We start from the raw sequence: 25,536 nt of genomic DNA, 5'->3' as shown, positions 1-25,536 counted from the left end.
GCAAAATGTTTACTGTATAACAATTTGCAGAGGTGCTAAAAAGACTATCTAATCTAAAATGTATGACCAGGTTTCTGTTCAGTTCCGTTTACTAGACTGGAGCAATGATTGTAGCAACAAAGACAGGCAAAAGGCGATGGCCAGTCTGGATGTAACAGTTCCCAATAATTTATGAAGCGGTAACCTTCTACCGTCTAAACCAGGTGTTCCCAACCCTGATCCTGGGAGACCTCTGCATCTTCAGTAGACACAAGGGTCCCCCAGGACCAGGATTGGGAACCCCTGCTCTAAATTACACCAGGGCTAAACCACTGTTAAACCAAATGTAAAGCTCTTTCAACAGATTCTTCAACACATTTCAATGTTTATTTTAATGATTTGAGAAGCACACAACAACAAAACACAAGCATTTCTGAAATAGTGCATAAATACTAAAATGTGTTTCAAATCTGTGGCGTACGATTTATTTGTAATCTTGATTTACAAAGTACTGCATATATTTTGAGTGTTTAATTTTATTTTTTATTTTTTTAAATGATGTCTCAATCCTAAAATTCTAGGCCATAGCTGTACAGTTGCAGAGCAGTTTAGATTATTAAAATAGGAACTGGTCTTTACATAACGTTTGAACTTAGCCCCCACATTTGATGTGAAAGAAAACAACAAAATATTATGTGTATGCCATGTTACTCTATTTAGTATACTTTTTGAAACTGAACCTCTGGATATACGTTTTCCAGAGGTTGGAAAATCCTCCTTGGAGTAACTGTGAAATTCCACAAGAGGTCATGTGCCATGTGTGACAAAGACTGCTGTAGTGGGTGATGTCAGACCCAGAACAATAACACAGGACAGACATAGACGTGGATGTTTGGTGAAGCTGAGCTGTGCTCAGCATTTAATAAACAAAAGAGATTTAAACAAAACAGCACACGGCACTTGACGCCAAACAAAACAGACAAACAGTAAACGAAACACACTAACAAACGGCGGACGAACAGACAAACACGGTGAGTGAAATTATTATCTGCTTAATGCTTTTTCTTTCTCCTCTCCACACCCGTTCTCCACTCACCAAACACACAACCCCGAGTGAGTGAAAAGATGTAGCTTTTATGCAGCTGTACCAAGACTTGATAGCTAATCAATCATTCAATTGGAGTCTCGGTACAACTGCACGTGAATTAATAAAAGTGCAATTCCCCGTGCTCACATATTTTACTTCCACGTGAAGTGCTGTGCAATCCTTGTGCCTAAATACAAAATAAAAATTTTAAACACTTGTGCTTGCAACCCATATTTATATCCTGTGTATTTTATACATAAACACCAACATTAAACACACACTCCGCCACACCATGATATAGATATGCCACTTCAGAAAACAGCAACAGATGTGAAACAGCCAGACTGTTTTTTCCATGATGCTGTTGGGTGGGTTGAAGTAGTACTGGCAGATAACAATCTCTTTAAATATCAACTTGCAGGAGCACAGAAACTAATGGGACACCACCGTTTACAAGCAGTTATTGATGGGTCACAGCATCTTCACAAAACCAAGTTGTGAAAACATTAATGCTATTCTCTTTTGCATGTTCTTCCCTATCTCTGCTCTGCTATTTGTCCTACATTTCTGCTTTCAATTGAAAGCCTAATAATTAATAAAGTAAAATGTGACATTACATATTATTCAGTGTGTAATTGACCGTGCATGAAATGAACAGACAAGACTCCAGTGGTAAAATAATCTTTGCGTCTTTATTAAAACCAGCTACAACCTTTACATTTATCAAAACTCCCCAAGCTTTTCTAAAGCATAGCTTTTTTTTTTTTTTTTTTTTTTTTTAAAGTAGTACCATTATTAAAATAGCTGATATCATTGGAATGATTAAGGCAAGGTGCATTTTTTAAGAGTTGTAAACGCATCATTTGGCAATGTTCTTTGGCTTTAATATATTCATTTCAAAATTTGGCATATGTTTCCTGATCCTACAAACACACAATAGCTCTGACCAATAGATCCAGGTTTCTCATTTAAAAGTACTGATAATAAAATGATTAAAACACTTTTTTAGCAACAGCTGCACTTGCTCTTTGCAATCCCCATAAAAAGGGAAAAGGCTATTATTATATTTAGACAGTAGCATTCATATTAATTTCACCATTTATTTAAACATTACTTTAGTGCTGATTATTATATAGCAAGGAACCTGCTCTGAAGCTGTAGGCTGCCTCACATTACATTGGCTGCAGAAACAAGGGAAGTTTAAAAGCCAGCCTTCATTTTCTGCAGCGGGTCGACGCTCCACATGTTGGGGTCCCATGCCATGAACCAGCCTGTGAAAGTTGGGGGTTCGTTCCCCTGCTTGATGGTTGTAATAGAAATTCCTTTTCTTCCAGAGGGGTCAGAATCCATGTATTCTTTAGCTATAGAGGGTATCAAAAAAACAGATTTTAAAGTACAAGGTTGTCCTGGAAGAAAACTTACTTCCTTCTGCTCTGACAATGTTCCCCAACTCTGAGGATTGGTTTTTCCAGCAGGACAATGCTCCATGCCACACAGCCAGGTCAATCAAGGTGTGGATGGAGGACCACCAGATCAAGACCCTGTCATGGCCAGCTCAATCTCCAGACCTGAACCCCATTGAATACCTCTGGAATGTGATCAAGAGGAAGATGGATGGTCACATCCATCAAACAAAGCTGAGCTGCTTGAATTTTTGTGCCAGGAGTGGCATAAAGTCACCCAACATCAATGTGAAAGACTGGTGGAGAGCATGCCAAGACGCATGAAAGCTGTGCTTGAAAATCAGGGTTATTCCACCAAATATTGATTTCTGAACTCTTCCTAAGTTAAAACATTAGTACTGTGTTGTTTAAAAATGAATCTGAACTTATTTTCTTTGCATTATTTGAGGTCTGACAACACTGCATCTTTTTTGTTATTTTGACCAGTTGTCATTTTCTGCAAATAAATGCTCTAAATGACAATATTTTTGCTTGGAATTTGGGAGAAATGTTGTCAGTAGTTTATAGAATAAAACAAAAATGTTCATTTTACCCAAACACATACCTATAAATAGTAAAACCAGAGAAACTGATAATTTTGCAGTGGTCTCTTAATTTTTTCCAGCGCTATATATATATAGATTTTTTTTTCAAATGACATTTACTAGTTATTAAAATGTAAATGTGAAATACTCTCTATAAGCAACAGTGTACAGGACCATCTCCTTGCTCTTAATGCAAACTTCATATTTCTTAAGGCATACAGACCAAAGTTACGTATTATTCACCTATATTAGGAGCTCCCTGTTTTTCGATGTCGTTAGCATCATTGCCGATCCACAAGAAGAGCTAAATAAAATAAAACACACACAGTAAGGTTATATGATATTAAAACAGCCTCTTAATAGAAGTTAGATGTTACCAGCAGGTGGGCACTCACCTGGTCCCAGGTATCAAGCAGCATTACATCATCTGTGGCCAGATCGGCCTGGGTGAAATCACCCGGAACCTCTTCAGCCTGGAAATAAAGTGCAGAGTTCAACCCAAAGCACTGATAACAGCAGGAAACACAGCATGAGATGATTCAGCAGCAATATTGTACTGATTTAACTTACAATCAGGCGTCCAGTTTTGTTTGAGCAGCCGAAAAGACGGGGAGGCTTGATACTGTTCTGGAGACTCTTGGAGGTCTGGTATTCTTTTTTGCCACCAAGAGCAGCCCAGAATGCAGCTGTATGGATAACCAACAGAAATATAACTTATCAAAAACACTTTTATACAGAGACCGCAGGGGGAGTGTCAAAGGGTCATTAAGAGAAGGTTATAAAAGCAGTGTTAATAAAACTTACCACATGCCTATTGACATTTATTCTGGCATTTTCAAAAGGTTACCATACAGTAGTTATGACAAAAACAGAAATTATGACTATAGGCATTGCAGTGACTTTGCTAGGTTAACACAGGAATTTAATGTCACTTATTAGGAGCTGATTTGGGTTTTGAATTGTGAAAACGAAATAAACCTATTTCAAGTAGCCATCTGGGTCATTTGGATTTCAATGGTATGCTTAAAAATACTTTTAGGCGCTGCAGAGGCTGCAGCAAGCACAGGAATATATAATTAGCAGCATCCTTCTTTCTGTGCAGTGCCCATGTCACAAAATAAATCCACCCACAAATCCATCTAGTCTGCCCCCTACAAGAAAATATAATGTGCTCCAAAACATTTAACAATAACTGAAGCAAGCAGATCTTATTAATTATGATGCCATTATTATACAGAGAGCTTCCTACAATAACACTATTTTTTGAAATTTTCAGTATCTTATAAAATAACCATCCACCTGTCAAATACAGTATTGTAAAGCTGTAAACCCTGTTTTATTCCTTCCTTTATAACACTTTATAACCAGCCAAAATAGTCAAAAGAGTTTGTGAGCACACGTTGATTGGTGAGGAGGATTTATTAAATAGTTAGTACATCTTCATTGGAGTCTTTACCCTACCTGGTTCTTTTCCTTCTGCAATTTCTACAGATTTTCCTCCCAACAGGCTGAGCACATGTTTGGCCGCCACCATTTCTTCATCGTTGGCTCCAACTCCCTTCCACACATACACAGCGTCTGGAGCTTTCAGCACAAACACATCATTCGTGTTCAGAGAGGATGCACAAGCAGCCACCTACAAAACAAACAGACAACTGCTTAGAATACAAAGCAGTCAATATAGCTAGATTACGGGTAGCCAGATTTCATATTACTAAGTTGTGCAAAAAAACCCACAGTAGATCATATCCATTCATCTTTCTAACTGATTGCAATGTTCATTCTGCTGGCACCATAAATTATTAGTCTTGGAAGCTTTTGTTTCATGAAAGATGAATCCTTCCCAAGACCTGAGTCTGCACAGCTCAGATGTGAAATATTTATTATACTTCATTTCCCAAAGACAGTCATTGGAAGTGCAGTAGAAATCTCAAGCAGATGTTTCTTATTGACTTACTTCCACGGCTCTGGTTGCCCTGGTTGAGCTCTGTCTGACATGGAAGAGACGGATGGGCGCGGCGGAAGACTGGCCCCCTTTCCTGGAGGTGCCCCCACTGTGAATAACCAGCGGCTTCCCCTTAAATAGACTCATGAGGTGAGGGGGCTCCTGGCCCTGAGTCACACGCACCTGTAGGGTTAGAGAGTGGGATTTATACTAGTGGGACAGGCAGGCAAGCAGGAGGCCAGACTGGAAGGAACAAATAAGGGATAGAGCAACTGGTCAGACTTCTAAAACCTGTTGCATGCAGCCTACAGAACATTTATTTGGTATTCTATCCAGGCAGCTTATTTTAATCAGTGTTTTTAATGAGAGAGATGCTATCTTTTAAATCATGAATCCCCACAGCTTATTCTGTACAAATATCTTTAAACGTTTGGGTGCATCATAAACAATTAATACATTACTTTCTTTATTTATTTGTAGCAAGTTTAACAGGTGAATAGGTTTTTAAATAAAAAAATGAAACAAAACAAGAAATAGCTGCTCACTTGAACTGGAGAACCTCCCATGGAATCATCCAGTTTAACTGTAAGGAAGGCAGACGCTGCCAGCTCATCTTTGGTGCATTTCAGCCCCTGCCTGAAAAAAAAAAAGAGATCCATAAAGTGGGATTACCAAGAGGAAATGTCAGGAGGCAGTACTGTGTGTTCTATATGTTTCTGAAAGTCAGTTAACTTTGACACTGTACAATATAAAATCCCAAGTCTTACTCCTGTATGCTTATAACTAATTAGGACTTGATGTACAACATATGAAGAAGAGAAACTCACCAGGTGTAAATGAGGTGCTTTTCCCTTCCTCCAGTCTTGTAGCTGTACAGGATGAGGTAACAGTCTCCCCCAAAGAACTGGCCATATGTTGAAGGCTCAACGTGAACCTTGTCACCTCCTTCAACGCGCCATATCTGAAAACAGACATTTTACCTTCATTAACAGCGCAAAAGCCTCCGACAGCAGTCACTAAACAGCCTTAACAAGGTGTGCATTTAATATGAGGATGTAGAAAACATATCACAGTTGTCAGCAGTAAAAGACACAGAAACAAACCCACAGCATGTTCAAGACAGAGCCTTCTTTAAGCCAGCTAATCAGAACTCAAGCAGAAGCAAGACTGATCATAACCTAGATTCAACTACCCTCTTGGATGAGTGGTTCTGAAAATACATACATAACTGTTAAGGATACAAAAGGAATTCGGTTGTGTCTTAGACGGTGAAATTGCTTGTTGTCTTACCTCCACCTTGCCGGTACCATCATCTACCATGCCATGCTGGGCTGCCATTGCTTTGTCAGAGTGCAGAGTTGAGGCATCGAATGGGACTTGTTTAATTTTGGCAATCTTGCCGACAACATAGGCCTCGCTGGGGCCTTCGGTCTGGTCCTTGTCCTTCCAGTTTGAAAAGAATTGCTTGAAGAGTGTAGTCTCCCCACCTTGCGGGAGGATCTGGATCTGAATAGAACACATGGCCAAGGCGTGTTACTGTATTGTAACGCTGGAGCACGCATTGAAGTCAGTACTGCTGTTTGCATCAGCAATGGGTGGGGAATGGCTGTATCAGCTGTTACCTGAGTTGTCTTTGGGTAATTCTTTTCTTTTACGAATGCTTCAGCAGTCTTCATAGCCGACTTGCGTTCATTGGGGTTTGCACCTTTTCCTGAAGAAAAGCAGGCAAAATGTCCCAATATGCTAAAATCAAATTGCTCTTTAATGTTTGATGATATATTTACAAACAAAACGAAAGCTATCAACATTTGTAAACATACATTACAATATAGTACTAGTATTTCTTTAGAAACTGTTTGCAAGAAACCCATTTCCCACTGGAAGTCACTGTCACTACAGTTTTGATGGTACTATTTGGAAGCTACTTGTAAATAAGTATGGGTATAGCCATGTTTTGTGGAGGGAGATTTGTTTTTAAATACACTATTAATATAATATATAACACTTTTACTTCAGAGCTGCCATCTGCAACTATCCAAAACCATTAAATAAAGAAGGATTTGGATAACGGTCAACCAAAAAGATCCCCACCTTTCCACAGAAATATCTTGGCGTCTACGCCATTGTCCAGAATGTAGCACTCGTCGGTCGAGAGCATTTCCTGTTTGAAGGGGCTTGAAGCTGCTACCTGAGATGTCTTCATGGATCCGGTAGCATCAGAGATCTAGAGCAGGAAGGCAAGTAGAACCGAGTGTCTGTACTGCACCCAAACACTCGACTTCGAAGCCAAATCACATCCACCACTGCCTAGGTTTACATTTCCTTGGATAAAAAATAACTTGTATAATATTTATTCATGTAACTAAAAAAAACAAACAATAGGATGACAGATTCATTCGGCTGCACATGCCAGCACGTACAGACATTGGCTTTGGAGGCTACTTGCAAACACAATTTACTACAGAAAGTCACAAAGCTCTTGTGAAGTTTGCATTATTATTGTTAGCTTAAACTGTATGTGACTTCTGTTAGAAGCTAGAATTTGAATTGTCCTAAAATAATTTGCCAAAAATAACGATGCTATATAGTATTCATTACACTTAACTGGTGACATGGAAACAATCAAGACATGTATTTAATTACCATCCAAAGGCTGGCTTTGTTTCTGTTGGCTTTCTCAACCACTTCAGAATCGGGAGTTGCTGGTGGAATTGCAGGTTTTGGACCCAGCACCTAAAAAACAAAAAGAAGCTATTTAGAACAAAGCCTTTCTCCTTCAGTGAACAGCTCCGATTACAGAATCGGTGGGTAGCAGTTGAACAATTCACCTTATGAGAAATGCAAAAAATGGTACAACCTATAATATCATTGTTTAATTTCTACTTCAACATTTTGCATAGAAAGCCTAAAAGCTCCATCCTAAAAGGTTAACAGATTGAAGGAAACACAGGAATACATCTCTAGTGATCTCATTGAACAAGCATTCGTATCACAAATTAACACCATCACAAACTGCCACCAGCTTCCATTATATCGTCACACAGATGCCAAGGTAATCCTCTGTTACAGGGCAGTCTCTCCAGGAAGAGGCGATTGTGTAGATGTTGACATATGCTCATTTACACTTACTCTAATGATTTCTTCTGGTTCATCACCTTCCTCCAGCATTAAAATCTTGCCACGCCCATTCCGTTCGTTGTCACGGATACCTATGGCAACTTCAGAAGCCTTCAGACGTTCATACCTGTTGCACTCACTTCCACACCACTGGTAGATGTTCTGAGAAAGAGGATGCAAGTACATCATTGCAAATGAGTACACCCACGTGCGATTATCCCCATCAACTGTAAGATTTTATATGCCACCTAAATACACTGATCATACACTTCTCCTGTTGAGTGCATCTCAAACCTTTGTTCATTTATTCACATGTCTGAAATACTGGATTTACTTTTCCAAGATCAATAATGAAGCAGTCTCCTTTGTTGAAGCTCTTCCAGCTCATGTCAACCTCTGTGGCTCTGATGGTTATCCTCCCTTTAATATGCAGCAGACGCTTCGCATTCATCTCATTGGTGACCACATGCTGGAATCCTGAGGCAACGCCACCTTTCTGCAATAAGACAATAAGAGGATCAACATACATTCAAAGAGTAGCAGATGGAGAAAGATGGAAAACGATGGGATCAGGACATTACAAAACTTCTTGGTACTGATAAGTTATTTGTCACCGAAAACAACTAAAACTTAAACCCCAGTCTGGAGTCTCTGTATAAAATGTTCGGATGATTCACATGGCAAAGTCGCACAAAAAAAAAAAAAAAAAAAAAAAAAAAAAAAAAAAGATTGAGAAATTAAGTTCAACATTATGGAACGCTGATTTAGATTTAATATGATCAGTTTATTTTTGTAAAAGGGAATGCAGAATTCTGAAAATGAAATTGGCAAAAAAAAACAGATCTTGGTTAAACTGTCCTGGTTTAACGCCAGACACTTTGGACTGTCCCCAGTTCCACTTTGAGTTACTTTAAATAATTCCAATGCTTTTCTGAAGCAGCTTAGTGAAGCTCAATTCTTGCCACTTTAATGCAATACAGATGGGCAGCTAGAACAGCCTGAACTTCAGCAGTAGTCTGCTAGCATGTAATTTTGTTCTGAAATCTGCACAGTTTTTCTAAACACAGCTTCACTATTCAGAATTTAACATTCTGCTGACACTGAATTCCTTAGTTAGAATTCAAATTTTAGAGCAATAACATTCAAGTAATGGGTATGTTTAAAGTTGTTTCTAGGCTTATAGGTGAAGAATAAAGTTTGATCCATACAGTTCTTGACCATCCAAATGATTAATGGCACTGACCAAATCCATCTAATGCTATTACCTGTTCTGAATTACCTGATACTTGATGCCAGATCTGAAATAGCCAACAAAGCTGAGAGATTCGTAGTTCTGAACCTCACGACACTGCACAGGCTTCCCTCCCAGGTAATCGTCCAGCTGAGTAGCAAAAATGGCAGCAGCACCACTTTCATCCTGAGAGCATTCATCTCCTGCAAACAGATGTTTCATGTGGTCAAGCAACCTTCTTACATCTATATACAACGTCTAAGATACCAAGATACAGATTTGGGAATTAGGGGGCTGGTGTGCTCTGTATTTATTAGTTTTCTCCTTCGTTTTACTCAGGTCTCTCCCACAAGGCTAAAAGGGAATACAACTCATAATACAGTACTTGCTTGGCTCCACCATGCATAGGTCAAGCTAAGTTATTTTTCCTGGTTGCCAAATTAAATAACATACCTTTTCCTTTTAGATTGTCTTTATCCCTATACCATAGCAGTACTGGGCAGCTCATCAACCTTTTTAGGCAAGTGCTCCTTCCAAACATCTGGCCCAGAAATCTAGGGGTTTTGTGGTTGTTTTTCAAGTCCCATTTATCTTTTTAAAAGAACAGCTTTCCCACAAGCCTCCAATACATTTACTCTCAACTCAGATTAACTGGGGGTGGGGATGACATTTGTTCTTTATTTGACTCCCAAAACTGGGTTTCTAACATGGTGACTTCGTAGACTGGTTTTCACTTGCTACCTGAAATGGATTTAAACTCTTAGGCCTCCATAGGTTTAACACATCCTAGACACCCAGACTTCACTGCATCTTTACAGAAAACAAAAAGCTGTGCACGACCCACACATTTCAGTGTAGTATAAACTGAAATGCCTTGCTTACCAAACCACATGTGGAGTTTGTAAGAAGGAGCTTGGGTGGTATGCAGCAACAGATAAGCATCTCCAGTAAAGAAGTTTCCATAGAGATTCTTGGGAACAGGTTTCAAGTCCATGTTCTCGATTCTCCAGATCTGCAGTCCAGGTTGCTTCCCGGCATTTTGGAATTCTTTGTGGGCCACCATTGTCTGTGAAAGAAGATACAGCGTATTCATTGAGGCTCAGACACACGGTCACTAAAGACATTTGACTTGCCTATATTTAAACTCAAGGGCTTCCTGAGGCCTAAGTCAGTAATGCAGCCTGATTGCTCACGGCAAGGCTTTTCTTTCATGCACAACTCCTTATTTTTGATTGCCAGCTATGCAAAGTTAAATGTTTCCTGCTGGTCTGTGGTTGCATCATGTGACCTGCCCCTAGGTATCTTTTCGAGTTAGCCGTCTGGTATTTTCCAAACTGTATGCTCATCCATTGCATGCAGTCTGGCTGGTGGTTGCAGACCACAGGGCCCCTAGGCCCTTGAAAAATGTACTGTCCTAAAATAACCACAACTTCAGCCCACATTAAAGATCTGTTTGTGAAGCGTTGTCTTTTAATCTTTTTAAAGGCTGGTTGCTTTTAAAGAGCTTAAGAATTGTTTAACAGAAAGAGTCGTTTAAACATGTGTATTATGTGGCGTTGTTATTGTTAAAATGTTAATCTTATGACTCATTCACTATCATATGAGTGGCAACAATGAAATATAAAACATGTTGAACGTTTTAGGCATCGTTGTACAATAAGGGAGGTACTGTTGAAGTGTTAAATCCTTTTTCCTTGTTTACAATTGCCTTTTCGATATCATGATTTGTGGTTCTCCGTCCAATGATTCACATTGTAGGCTGTCCCTAAAAGTTTCCGATGTTAGAATTGCACGGTAATTTTGCAGTTTTCCCTGGCTATACTGTGCATTTACCATAGTTTATGCATGTTTTTTTTTTACTATGCTTTATCATACCACTCTGGGATTTCCAACGCTTGTCTATGCTTTTCTATGCATTAACTGTGCTTTATTATACTTTGCTATGCTTTTACTATGGACAACTTTTATAAGGGGTAAAACAGCCAAGAAGTATATGGATTACACAGGAACAGATTAATTCATGACATAAAGAAACCAAAAACACAGAGAATCCAGAAAGGAAATTTGTCAAGCTTGTCCGTGGAACAGATTTCTTTAGATTTCTTTATCACTGCATGTCAAAGCCCAGTTATTATTCATGGAAATCAGCATTTTTAAGATACTATATAAGCTTTAAATTGAATTTACTTTACTAGACACACCCCTGCCACCCATGCCAAAGGCACTAAAGGAACCGTGAGAGTATTATTTGTTATTTAAAGAATACCAACAGAAAGATCTCGGCCAAACTTTTGCTTCACAAATGTTGTTTGTTTTTTTGGAACATTGCTTACAGTCATAAAGATGCATTTTAATATTACATTTTATATTTACCATATACCTGGTAATAGGTCTAAAGACAAACACACATAATCAATTTTATATATATGGTATATATATATATTATATATATATAATATAGTATGATATAGATATATATACTATATATACATATATAATTTTTGTATTGAGCAATGTGGAGTTTCAACTAAGCAGATTTACTAAGCAGAGCTTGACTTTAAAACACAAAGCCTTGTTCCTGGTTAATAGGTAACAACTAATTAATGGAACATAAAACCCATATAGGAAATTTACAGGAACAAGGTTGAAAGCATAATGCATTGTTCTTGCAGCAAAAGAAAAGGCATATTACTTTAACAATACAACAGTTTAACAGTAACACAGCATTATAATAAATGAAGATGTGAAACTTGAATTACAGTTGCTGCAACTTCCTGAAAGCGCTCCGATAAATACAGGTGGCCTAAAGTCTACTTCTCATGAAAAACCACAGGTACGTGGTAACAGCAAAGAACAAAGAAGCCAGGAGCGTAAAATAGATCTAATGAAGCCCATGCTTCTGAGTGTATCTTATCTGTTTGCAGCAGAGGAGAAACATCTCTTTAGAGACATACTTTGGTTACAATATTTTTAATCACTAAATCTTGTAGCACTGTCATTAAGCTAGCCGTAGAAGCTACTTCATAGTTTCTTCTTATCATTTCTGATTGTGGTTATTTACAGTTCTCCTTGTATACACTGAATACTGTAATTATTTTGCAAAAAATTGCAATGCCTGGTATTAAATAGAAACATTGTAGCCATTGCTTTTTGTAAATGAACAGGGCATTAAGCCTAGAAACAACCAACACTTCCATGCTTGATATTACTTGTGTGTGCTTTACTGTGAATACAGTGAGCTACGGTGTTTGCACTCTGTGTTTGAACTCCACTATGACTTCACAGTTGTTTCGATAATAAAGGCAAGCACTCAAACGTATTAATTTCTTTTGGACAGCCTCACTCTGCTCCGGATGTGTGAAAAACTCCTGTGATGGCAGGCAAATAGTGTCTGTTCTTTCCAAAAGTTCAGCAGCCATTGCCCCACAGGAAAGAGACTGCAGAGGTGGAATTCATGCTATTAACAGACATACTGGAACAATACACTACGCTTATAACTACATGCTAGAGATGTTATTGTCCTGATGTGGTACTATGATGTGCTGTATGCTGTTCAGTAAGCTGATTTTTGTCCATTATTGAAGTTGATATTTTTTTGTGTGTGCATGTTGTACTCATGAAAGTTGCTGACGTAGTTAACGTGATCTGGTTCTGCATTAAGCTATGAACTATGATTGAGAAACCTCTCTCTACTCCTACATAATTCATCTAGCTGCTTGTAGCCATCTTATTTGAAGACCAGTGGCCCACTTCCCTATTACCTAATATCATCACACTGTAATGGTAGAGAAAAAAAGAGGAAGCAAGAAAAACAGAAGCAGCATGATACCTATCAGACATGAATCCCAGGGCGGGGCTTCTGTTTTATTGTATTTAAATATATGTACACCAAGGTAATGCTTCAAACCCTACCACCCACGTAAAATGAGCAGAATGAGTTCAATAAATCAAAATGCTAAAGTAAATTTAACATGCAGTGGCAAAAGTACACAGTAATTCATAATCTTATTTAAACATATCTTCGTTAAGAAAATAAAAAATAGCTAATAAAGAGTGAGGATGCATACAGCCTGCGCTCCATTGATTTTCTAAGTGCAAAAATGGTTGTAGGCAATTATTAATAAGCAAAGCAATACAGGCCAACTTCAGAACTTTAATAACTAATAACCCTGTTTTTCTATTTTTTTTTCCAAATGATTTATAAAGGAGTAGGCAAGTCAAAAACCTACCGTTCAATATTTTTCAATTAGTCTTTTATTTAACTATTATTACAGTTTGTAGTATTTTGCGTGCATGCCTTCAACCATACAAAAAAAAAAAAAAAAAAAAAAAAAAAAAAAAAAAAAAAAAAAAAAAAAAAGGCAACAAATGTCATTTCATTTGAGTCTCTCACCGCTGGGTGCGTGACAAAAATCCATTTGTATCATAATTCAGATGAAACTTACTAGTTGAGCTGCACTGGTAAATAAATAGATAAATGTGTGCAAATCGTACTGCGCAAACAGTCTGTTTCCTGCATTCAGCGTGCTCACTCCCAAGGGAGAGCTTAGTAAACCTGAATGGAAACACAGTCCCTTTAACTGCAAAACAAAAACAGCAGAAATTTTAGAAGTTTAAGCACTGTCTGAAACAGTATACACTGAGAGCTGCGTTTCTGCCTGACAGCAAGTTTTCTGCTGCAGAGGAAGAGAAACGCAGCCACAGCTGGATTCGTGTAAAACACGTAATTGAAAACTTTTTGAAAGGAAAAAAAAACAAAAAACAAAAACAATTTGTATGTTACATATACGTGAACACACACACACACACACACACACACACACACATATATATATCTTGTTTAAATGTCGGAAGATGTCAAATGTTATTTTAAGATGAACAAATGCAAAGTTTTTAGAAAATACTGTAATAAAATAAATCTTTGCAATAATATGCACCATTGTGCATCTATCTTGGCTGAGTAACTCTGCTTACTTACTGGTATGTTATTTGGTGTTGGATGAGCGCTGGAAAGATGTTCAGTGAAGAAGACACATATGGACGCCGCTTGTTAATCCAGGTTCTGCAATGAAAGCACACACCCCAGTCTTACGAGACCAGCAGGCGTGTTCACGAGACTTTGATTTGGCCTGCAAACCAGGAAATGAACGAGTTTCTTTTTTTCATTATTAATTTTTAAGCAGCAACGTTTTATAATAATAATTGTATTAGGAATTGTTACATGATAAGGCATTAGCAACTACCGCTATTGTAGCACATTTAAACAGCAGACACTACATAGAGTAGTGGCACTTTGAATTTTTGCAAATCATTAAAAACTTGGAGTTTCACAAAAATGCCTATTCCCACAATCTTATAAAAATTCTAAATGAGTCCCCGTAATAACCCACATTAAACTACAGATAGGTGCGTCTGTAAGCATCTTTATTATAGTTCATTTACAATTGCGGTTTCTCCACTGGTTTATTTCCAAATTGCATTTGCACCAACCAGGCAAAGCCAATATACTGATTACAACAGGCAGCCACACTTACCTTTAGGATCCATAACAACCTACAATCGAGGATTTGAGTAACACTTGATCCAATATACTTGTAATACACACTTCTAGAAAAAAAAATCCTTTCAAATAATTACTGTATCTTTATGTTTGCAAATGTTACAACACGTTATTATTTAAATTATTATTTTCGTTTATAACATCTTTTATAATACATATAGGCCTGTTAAGCTAAACTAAACACAACCCTACACACTTCATTTTGACAAAATGTAAGGTGCAACTGCAGTTTGGCACGAAGCAATGTCCCATGTGAGAGAGATGCTACTGTCATATAGCCGCTGTTTATTTATGCATTGCTTCAACCATACAAAAAACAGTCAACAGGTTGCTTTTGAACAGCCTCGCACCACAAACAACGTTCTCAAACTTAAAATAAACAAGGTGTTTGAAAGCCAACTGCTATGTATTTTCAGTTGGTTCAATTAAATTGTATGTAAACTTATCGACATAATGCATGTTGAATTTTGTTAAAAACACAACTGAATGTGTTTTAATACAGGGAAGTACTGCTACAAACAACTATAACCCATAGCATTGCACAGCCTGAAGCAGCTCCAAATTATTAACACTTTTATACCAGACAAGCTAAGCATTCATTCAGTCTTCTAAGTCCTGTTACCTGATTAACAAAAGATACATTCAAATAAGGCCTGATACCATATGGAGCATCATAGAAAATTAAATACAGTTTCTTATGAGGGCATTTTATTTACACAACACAACACACGCACCCACATCCACACTCACCCACACATATATAATCTGGAATTTAATTTGACACAGATGTGGGTGACATGCTATCAATCTGAAACACAGCCTTTGTATGCAACATTCTGTTGCAGTGAGATCAAATGTTGTCTGCCTGTCTGGCATAATTGAAAATATTTATTTATTTTAATGGCAACTTGGCAAGCCCAATAAGAAAAGCTTATACCAATTACAACAAGGGAAAGAACAAAAGAACAAGGATGGACTTCAGACACTGAGCAAATCTCTTTCACACAAATATATATATATATATATATATATATATATATATATATATATATATATATATATATATATATATATATATATAATTTACACAGTTCTCTTCTTTGATATAAATAATCAATAACTCACTTCATGGGAGGAAGGAAGAAAATGGATGACACAGACCGCTCTCTTTTCCACGGAGCTTTGCAATGAACCACACAGGGCTCCTACAGGCTCCTGTGACAGTTAACTGTAACACAAGACCACATTTCATCAAGCTGCAAGATTTAAACTGTGTTAACTTACCTAACATCCCTGTTTATTTTGCACATTGCAAGGAAAACAGCAGGAACATTTTATTAATTTCACCACCACATAAATATTACAAAACAATGTATAATCCCACACAGTAATCACAATACTCCTCCCAAATTGTAGGGTGGAGTAAAATACATATGTCTATCATAGGAATTAAGAGAGCTCAGCTAGGTTTAGCTCTTCAAATGTTTTGAAGCTACCTGTTTTAAACATGCAATCATTTGTATTTCCAGGAGAGATGAACACAATTGAAGCCTTTCCCCACTGCAATAAGGGGATGCCCCATATCAGCAATTCCCTGAGATTATGGAGCAGTATTGAACGGCAAGAGGCTGGATTCCTAGCAGAAAACTGCCCGATCAGACACAGGCTCATATCTTTATCTTTCAGCGTGGTATAATGAGATGTTTTTTGACAGACGGCTAGTTGTTCTTTTGATTCATAAAGGAAAGACAGCAATAATGTTTTTGTCAAGGCAATCAGGCTCACTTCTAGACTGTTTGTCAAACCACATTAATGTTAAACCGGTGAACTGGCGGATCCCAGGGCTGTAATTTGGGTGTGGCACTTTTTCAGATGGGAGCTCTTCAATTGCAGATATATTTAGCATGGCTCTAATTACAGAGCTGACAGCAAAGCTTATAGGAACTAAAAGAAAACTCCCTTAGAAAATATTCAGAGGATGAGATGAAAATAATGATCAACTCTAGCAGGATAAAGTACAGCCGATGGGTAGTGGGATACCTTGAATAATTCCATGTCATTCTCTTCATATTTGATGTTGGAGGATTGGAATGAAGCACAGGGGATTTACACAACATGGAAGAATACCACATGGATTGTGTTCACACTACACATATACACATGATGTGGATATATAATATATATATTATATATATAATATATATAATATCTATATATATTATATATACTATATATAAGAGAAATATATAACATATGAATGGTTGTTCTTGTCATGGTTGTCCTATATGAATTGATTTCTTTCTAGATTTCAGTAAATGTATGGTCTGACGTATTGCAGTACATGGTTGTGGTGGTGTTTTCCAAGCTGTTGTTGAGTACAAAGAAGTGTGAAGCAGTGTGCGTGTCACATTAATCTCACTTTACAATATGGGGCTCACATTGTTTGCTGTGGACTCTACTTTTGCCTACCCTAATGTTTTGTTCAGTATGCTGCTGAACACGACTGGATTAATGTAGGAGAATCCAGCCTGCGCTGGTTTTTTAAATGCCAGAAACAGTCAAGAACTGGTTGATTTAGGAACTAGTTACTTCATGCATTCCAACAACCAATATCCTCAAATTAACAATGAAAGGTCCTCAATATAGCTTTACCTTTTACATATTTAAAGCTGCAGTGTCCCTCTCCAATGTTCATCTTCACTATTCTCTCCTGTAAAGACATTTCTTTCCAAGCTATTGTAGGAAATTAATGCTTGTTGTCTTCTACTTCAGCACAGTATACCTCTTCTACTAAAAAAAACATTAAAAAAAAAACAACAAAAAAAAATAGTTTGGAAACATAGCACTGGTAAAGTGTCTCTATTGCTGGCAATGTGAAGTATATTAGCAGACAGCCCCTTTGCAGTTCGGGTTAGCTTTCACTATAGGTCTCTGTGCTGGGTTGTACATGGCTGTGACCAGGATGGCTTTGCAGGGTTAATGTCAGAGCAGAAGAAGGACGAAGAACAACAAAGGTAGGGCGGTGAATCTGTGACGCTACGGCATCCAGGGTTTTATTGTAAATAATAAACAAAAAGGTTTAAACAAAACACACAAAACAGGACACGGCACTTGAGGCCAAAATAAAAAGGTAAACAAAACGGACAACACTAAACAAGACAGTGGACAAACAGACAAACAAGTACCGTACTGGCACTTCCAGCATGCTGCAGCAATTGCTCTCCAAACCCCCAAAAAACTCCTTCTCTCTCCCGTTCTCCACTCACAAACACAACCCCGAGTGAGTGAAAACATGCAGACTCGATTGCTAGTCAATCATTCAATTGGAGTCTCGGTACAACTGCGCGTGAATTAATAAAAGTGCAATTCCCCGTCCTCACATATTATTTTAATTGCACGTGAAGTGCTGTGCAATCCTCGTGCCTAAATACAAAATATACATTTTAAACACTTGTGCTCGCAACCCATATTTGTATCCCGTGTATTTTATACATAAACACCAACATTAAACAAGCTACATACAACAGAAAACACTAAGAAACATAAAGGGGCGGGACACTCCGCCACAATGGCCTATAGATATAACACTGCAGTCTTTGTCTCCTTTCACAGTATGTAGAGTAAGACCTGTATTTACAGTCACCTGAACTAAGCAGCCACCCACAACAATTTTTTTTCAATACAAATTAATGGTAGAAGCCCCTTGAATAAGCAGCCACAGGTGTTCAGTCTGCATGACGACCAGCCAATTCTGGTTTAATGTTTAAGAAATGGTTCTCTCTTCTCCCCTTGACTCAGGTTTGGCTCCTATCCTGGGGAAGTCGTAAAAAAAAAAAAAAAAAGCTCTATTTCTGTGCTCTGAAAGAGGTCTGGTTGGTACAAATGCTTCCCTGGTGCTGTGTGTCTCATAGTAATTACACTGCACACCACTGAGCATTTGCTGTTCAGATTCCTTTTAGAGGTCACACTATGAAAACTGGTAGCTCGACAAGTTTGATTAAGGAATAAAAGGATGTGAAAAAATAAAACAATAGACCATGAGGAAAAAAAACCCACAGAACCGATGTTATTCGCTGTTTTCATCATGTTTTTCTCATTTAGAGCACTGAAAAATATTAATGCCAGTCCCTAAAATATCCTTAGATTACAGCTGCGGTCACATGTGTTTGGCATTTACAGCAAAAAAGTTGAATACAGCATTCCATTCCATTAGCCTTTGCTCCAGCAGTTAACTGTCATTTGGAAGCTGGATCAAACTCATTCTAGTTGCTGTGCAGCAATTTAATAGAGTAGGCAAGGGTGGAGTGGAAGGGGTTCATTTATGTTTAGCACCTGGCATCCAAAGTACTTCTTGATAATTTTTTTGTGCATGCCAGACTGCAGTAAAACTAAAGATTAAAGGAGCAACTTGCAAAGATTCAGAAAACAGAGGGATCAACTTACCCAGTATTTGAAGTACTACAGTTATAAGGGCACAGTACCTTTAGTGGAGCTCACAAAGCCTTAGCATGTCTGCAGATACACACAGCTTGGTTTTATGTACGTGTGAAGCCAGCCCAGCCTGTTCGTTTCTTTGTTCAAAGCAGGAGAATTCCTTACTTCCTCATTGCCTTTTTAGTCTGGAGGGTTTTTTCAGACTTATGAAGACCCAGAACTTGACAGCAGGTCAGGATTGAGCGATCCTGCCGAGACTGTATTTGACTGTATCCAGTGTGACTGTCCCTCATCTTTCATAAGCAATAAATTTGCACGAAATGGCTGCTGCTTAGACAGTGTAAAGGAGAAGTGCAATGTGGTTTAGATGTCAAGTATTTCAGTGAGTATATACTGTACCTCAAGGTGTAATCACACAATATGCACACATTTTATGAGAACAGCCATGCAGTATTTTAAGAAAGTTCTACGTGAAAACTCTGGCTCACAACAACACAGTTTCTCTCTAGTCAAGACTACATGGATTAAAGAACTAAACAGGTCAAAAAACAAAGTGGACTGAATACTTCGGTTGTATGTTACTATGAGAAACACATTCATTCATGTGGGCATTTCATTCTCTTTTCCTCCTTTTCAGTCAATAAATCTATATAACGTTTGTTTTCAAGGAGGAGAGATAGAACTCTTAACAGATTCAATTTTAATAAACCTGTCTTGTAATAACATAGGACAGTGCTGCAGTTATTTATATTGAAGCCACAACCTAGTTTGCTTCCTGTTTGTATTGCAGGTTGATCCTGTTTGAAACGGAACTCATTTCACTAGCATTTTGAAATGTAGCATTGCAAGTTCAGAAGCAAAATGCTATCAGCATGGTAGTTAACTATTTTAATTATATATCATAATGCTAACAGATGTGTCTTCATATCCTCTGTTACTTTGACATCTTTTCATGAGTTAGAAAAAGCCACAAAGAACTTGTTGTCAATATTCTTCGCTACTGATACATCTTTATTTCAAACACACAGGCGCATTTAATTTCATACACTGAGGCACAAACTGTTGCAAACAAAATGGACGACTTGAAAAAACTACAATATTTTTTCACACTACTTCAAGAGAAGTCATTACAAACTGGAAATTTGAAATCTTGCCTACTTGATGTATTATTTATGTTTAAAGAAAAACAAAGAATGCCTGAAAAAACAAGGAATTCTTATCATTTTGTTTTTCATCATCTTATAGTAATTGATAACCAAGCCAAGCTCATTTGAAGGAGACTTGGGAACAATAGTTGTAGATAATGGTGACACTGCTAAGGACATAGCAGGAAAGCGAGGAACGGCATTTTGGGCAGTTTCCCTTTGAGATAGTTTTGTGGGATGGCCTCTTCGAAGTCTGTGTGCTGTCTGTCCTAATACATGGCATGGAACCCATCTCACATAACAGGACACACGATTCTGACGTGCTCTCCCTACAGTGGATGAAGAGAGCCAGCTGGTAGCAATGCAAGAGTAACGACAGTAAAAGAGATCAGGCGACAGGGACACACCTGCTCTTGATAAGACAGTGACAGTGGCAACGGTCTCTCCATGTGTTGAGGATGAACAGGGCAGGCTGTTAAAGAAGGCTGGGCAGGCTGCTGCTGTAGTGGTGAAGGGCTTGGGGAAATTAATGACAAGTCAATCTATCAGTGGCTCATAGCTACAAAAATACAAATACATTTATGTATTTATAATATATTACTGATATGTTTATTGCTGGTGTTAAGTTGAAGAGTTACATAAAATTGACATAATAGGACACATGTTTGCTGTAGCATGTGTTTCTTTCAAAACTGCACATTTGAGACCTATATAATGAATGGATGTGCACAGTGGAGAGCAATGTGTACCCTGATCCATTATGTTATCTTGACAGAAATGGATTGCTAATTCAGACGCACAGAACCTAAAGTAAAAAATCACAACACACGCCTTTCAAACCGATTCTCCCACTTCCTCCTGATGGCACACCATCCTTTTACTGCTAAACACGACACATATTACCACAAAACCCACATGTAAACCACTTTTTTTTTCTTTGCTACCCCAGTTAGTTTACATTTGGTTGGTTCTTTATTTTATCAATAGGAACTATTGTCTGGTGCACCACACTGGAACAGACAGACGACTTTTAGCAGACTCATTCCGAATTGCACACAACTTGAAAGACAGTGCAGTTCATACTAGCTGCTGTAAATAAGCATGTCATAAATGTGCCAGAAAACATAAAAGAGGAATCAACAAGCTGCTGTAAATGAGCTACTTAAGAAACCCCTCAACTTGAATGTCGAAGGAGGACCGAGAAATATTGAACTCCTAGGAGAAGTATGCATGATGCAGCACCATTGTGCAATGAATCAGGCTTGAATCAGGCAGGCAACCACACCTGATCCTACACCCATTACCATCTAATCTTCCACACTTGCCGTTAGAAGGCAGTTTCTTCGATGTGTATAAACAAATAGAAAAAAGTGTTACTGCAGCAGACACTGCTAAAGGAGGAACAAGTATGAAGTTGCTCTGGCCACGCCTGTGCCAGCAGGCTTTACTGCTAGCAGAGATGGACAGGGAAATACAGAGAACAAAATGACTTTAAAAGGTAAACTACAGGTGGTTACACACAGTGCTTGAAAGTGGTGCCGGGGCACAAGCAATGACAATACCGTCCTTAAGTACCGCACATTCAAAATCATAACACGTTAACTTGACAGAGTATTGTTCGTGCTGGTGTTAGATGTTTACACTCACTTACTCTACTTCATATACAAAGCAGTAGTTATGTGCAGAAAAAATTATTAAAGGCAACCGCTGGACAAATACTAATTTTAAAAAAAGCCTGTATACATGTTTTGTTGTGGTTTTGCATTTAAATTGTTTAAAAAACTAATTAAAAGGCATTCAGAAGACTTAAAAAATAAATAAATAAATATGCATCCCAATACAAACATTGGTTTGATCCACGGTCTGCACTATTATCAGCAATGTGTATGCAACATAAGCTCTCTCTCTCTCTCTCTCTCTCTCTCTCTCTCTCTCTCTCTCTCTCTCTCTCTCTCTCTCTCTCTATAGTTTAATTAAAAAGTTGTCGTTGTTCTTTGTTGAAATTAATGTTCAGCTTTCGCATTTTGTTATCTACTACTCATTTAATCAAACCAAGTAGTGTAAGAAGTTGCTTGTATCGTTCATGACGTTTTTCAAATCAAGTAAGCTTATTTGTGTATAAAATCAACAATACAGTTGCAGCCAGTGTCACCTTACTTAAAAGCACTCAAGCTGAAATCGTAAAGTAATTTAAAGTAGGCTACAAACGTGGCTACAGGACTGTAGGCTACAGTCTCTCTTTAGAATGCATGCAAGAACGTGCACACTTGATACAACTGTGTTGAGAATTTAAAAAGAAAGCATTTAATGAGATCTGTAACTAAAGGTACCGGGAATATGACACAGCACACCCAGAGGCTCTGGGGCTATTCCCAGATTAAGCACTGGTTACACAGTAAGGTCATGTAGGCATTTCACAAGGCTGGGTTTGGAGTTAAAACTTTATTTGTTCATTTACACATACATTGTCTCGTGCACATACAGCGGCAAAATCTTGCAGGCCTGTAATGTATGTGCAGAACTTAAAACTGTGCTAAAGTGAAACATGAATAGTGCTGATATGACTAGAACACACAGACACACCTCCAGACTTTTCAGCAGGCCCAAAGGGTAATTGTAATTGTGTTTAATCTGTAGCCAAACCCAGCAGCAGCCCACAGTCACATTCTCGTTATTCTTGCACTAAGTCACTCTTATTTTTTTGAAAGGACAAACATTTTCTCATAATAGGAAAAAATGTAACCCAACCCGTGAGTTACCGAATGTGTGACCCAATGTGTGTGAACAGCATGTTTTCAGATGCATTGCTTGTTTGCACTGCTCATGCAATGAGTGCTCCAGGGGCTCAGAATGCTGTCTGCAGTGGCCAGTTTCAGTGTCGCCTGTTGGGTTCTCCAGAGAAATCAGGATTCATGAGTAAATATAAACAGTCATACCAGAAAAATAATAAAACCACGACACTGATAAATTGTAGGTTTTCATGTTCTGAAGTGGTTGGTTGACGGCAGCACAGTTTGTAATGGGGAATTGTTTTTTTTTTTGCAACTAGAAGCTAATAAGGGGAAACACACATCTCTTTAGGTCACATCAGTTGACAATAATTTGTCAAGTAAGAGGGTCTTTAAGAGGACTGCTGTTTTTTCCCCTAACAAAGTATAGTTACGGAGTGGGATGAGTGACAGCAGCTCAGGAAGGTCAAGTGATTTGAGGTCCAAACTGGGCTGAACCAGGATTTGAATACAGGATCTCTCGGCTCCAAGCCGCTTAATCACAATTTAACCAAACTAACTCAGTTCCCATGGCAAGGGGAATTAACGTACAAGTTTTAGAACATAATAGCAGTTTTACCTCCTGCCTGTGGTCCTCTCGTAATTGCTCCATCTCTTCCTGCAGTGCCTTTAGCTTCGCCTGCATTTTTACTTCTACCTGACTGGACCAGGCCTGTGCGGCTCCCATCTCTTCTGCTAACAGTATTGTATTGGCCTCCTAAAGCAAAGAAATAAAAAAAGTCAAGGGAAACGCCCAATTACAGCAGCAGAAGCAGAAATCTCGGACGATAAATGTGAAGGGCTGTTTTTTAGAGCTATCTAAAATACACATATAAAATATTGAAAGGTGTTACTATAGGTTGGTGGTTGATTACTTTTAATATATTTATTATTAAATATCTACCTACCTAAAAAAACAGGAACAACTATAAAAACTTTAAAAAGGGGTCCTAGTTCTATCTTGTTACTCAAACCACCTGAATTAGATTGAAAGTGATGATACAAACAAACAGGTAGATGAAGGCATATTCTTGGTCGGATCCAGACAACATGAAGTGTCGGCTACCTTCTCCTGGGAGAGCTGGATAGTCTCGTCGAGCTCTAGGGCAAGCCGTTCCTCTTGCCTGCCAGCCTTCTGGAGCTCCAGATGGGTGTGCTGCAGCTGCTCCCGGGCTAGCCTGACCTGCTTCCCCAGCTCCAGAGCTTCCTACAAGGCAGAGCAGCAAACACAGCGTGCACCAGGTGTTCATTCCCTGCTGTGGAACCCTGCCGCAAGACACCTGCATTCACCTTTTTAGCTGGTTTCGGCTACTCTACTGACCAAATTCAATTAACCGAGAAAAAATATTCAGGTAAACTGGAATTCCAGACAATAAACAGAGTAAAGCACACTTCATGCTGTTGTTATTATGGGTAGTAAGTGGTGATGTCTTTTTCAAAACTGTAGCAATGACGCTTTCATAAATGTATGGGTATGCTGCATAAACATAATAGAGGAAAAACAAACACATACCGTTTCAAATTTGTTTTTCTCCTGGAGAAAGGCCTTGATAAGTTTTTGTTTCTCATCGTGAAAACCAACCTGTATACACAGTTAGCAGCAGCACAATCAAGCGGAGTACAACATCCAGCAGGAACACTTTAGTTCATTGGTAACTCATTCAAAATTATGAGATCAAACAGACTTCCTACCAAACCTCACCAGAAACTCAAAATAAGGCAATTAAAAAATTGACCAGCATTTCTAAAATTGGGATAATTCAAACAAGTGGTTTTCAGGCTATGAAGAGGTGCTGGAACTGTGGATTTTTCTTCTATGATGAGGAAAATTCAACATTAGCCCAGCTGATCAGAGGATAGAACTGCTTGTGAAGGAATGTGTTATAACAACTTGAGGAGTGTTGCTTTTTTTAGACACATCGTTCAAACTGATGGAGGTGACATGTATCCCCCAGGGCACTGACTTACTAAAATTTCACAGCAATGGGATTGAGTGTAAACGTAAGGGTAAGAAAGCATGGCGAGGGGGGAGTAAAGGGATTGCATGGAAGTAGTTCTCGCAGCACATTTACCTCCTGCTTATGGGCCTGGTCTATCTGCTCCATCTCCTCCGACAATCCATTTAGCTTCGCCTGCATTCTGAGTGGCCCGGGCTTGTGCTGCTCTCAGCTCTTCTGCCAATTGTTTTTCACGAGCACCCTGAAGCAGACAAAGTGAAGGGGAACGCCCAAGGACACAATGTTTTACAACACCCCTTTTGAAACTTAGACTTCTGAGAGGCCA

General features: G+C 38.4%; 1 protein-coding gene across 2 annotated transcripts; it reads right to left on the bottom strand.

Moving 5' to 3' along the window:
- Window positions 1-1,739: 1,739 nt before the first annotated feature.
- Window positions 1,740-14,432, bottom strand: scinla (scinderin like a). 2 transcript variants are annotated; one of them, XM_041270500.1, is made up of 17 exons: window positions 14,325-14,432; window positions 10,229-10,412; window positions 9,395-9,549; window positions 8,450-8,611; window positions 8,128-8,277; window positions 7,642-7,731; window positions 7,090-7,222; window positions 6,621-6,709; window positions 6,289-6,504; window positions 5,826-5,959; window positions 5,544-5,634; window positions 5,011-5,181; window positions 4,515-4,689; window positions 3,624-3,739; window positions 3,449-3,526; window positions 3,297-3,357; window positions 1,740-2,427 (listed from the first exon to the last, which is right to left on the bottom strand). In XM_041270500.1, exons 2-17 carry the CDS (start codon window positions 10,407-10,409, stop codon window positions 2,267-2,269), a joined length of 2,163 nt encoding a protein of 720 aa, XP_041126434.1. In that variant the 5' UTR covers window positions 10,410-10,412; window positions 14,325-14,432; the 3' UTR covers window positions 1,740-2,266. The 2 variants fall into 2 exon arrangements, with proteins under 2 accessions (XP_041126434.1, XP_041126435.1); XM_041270501.1 differs by lacking the exon at window positions 14,325-14,432 and adding an exon at window positions 13,792-13,895.
- Window positions 14,433-25,536: the final 11,104 nt, after the last annotated feature.

Source organism: Polyodon spathula, chromosome 14 (assembly GCF_017654505.1).
Source record: "Polyodon spathula isolate WHYD16114869_AA chromosome 14, ASM1765450v1, whole genome shotgun sequence".
NCBI lineage: Eukaryota > Metazoa > Chordata > Actinopteri > Acipenseriformes > Polyodontidae > Polyodon > Polyodon spathula.
Note: the sequence above shows the minus strand (reverse complement) of the source record. Positions and strands in the feature narration are given on the sequence as shown.

Bases quoted from the DNA above. Each gene is read 5' to 3' on its own strand.
- scinla (XM_041270500.1), bottom strand. From the start codon at position 10,409: ATGGTGGCCCACAAAGAATTCCAAAATGCCGGGAAGCAACCTGGACTG. The intron at 7,732-8,127 runs GTAAGTGTAAAT...TTTGTTTTTTAG, and splicing joins AACCAGAAGAAATCATTAGA to GTGCTGGGTCCAAAACCTGC. The intron at 6,505-6,620 runs GTAACAGCTGAT...TGTTCTATTCAG, and splicing joins ATTACCCAAAGACAACTCAG to ATCCAGATCCTCCCGCAAGG.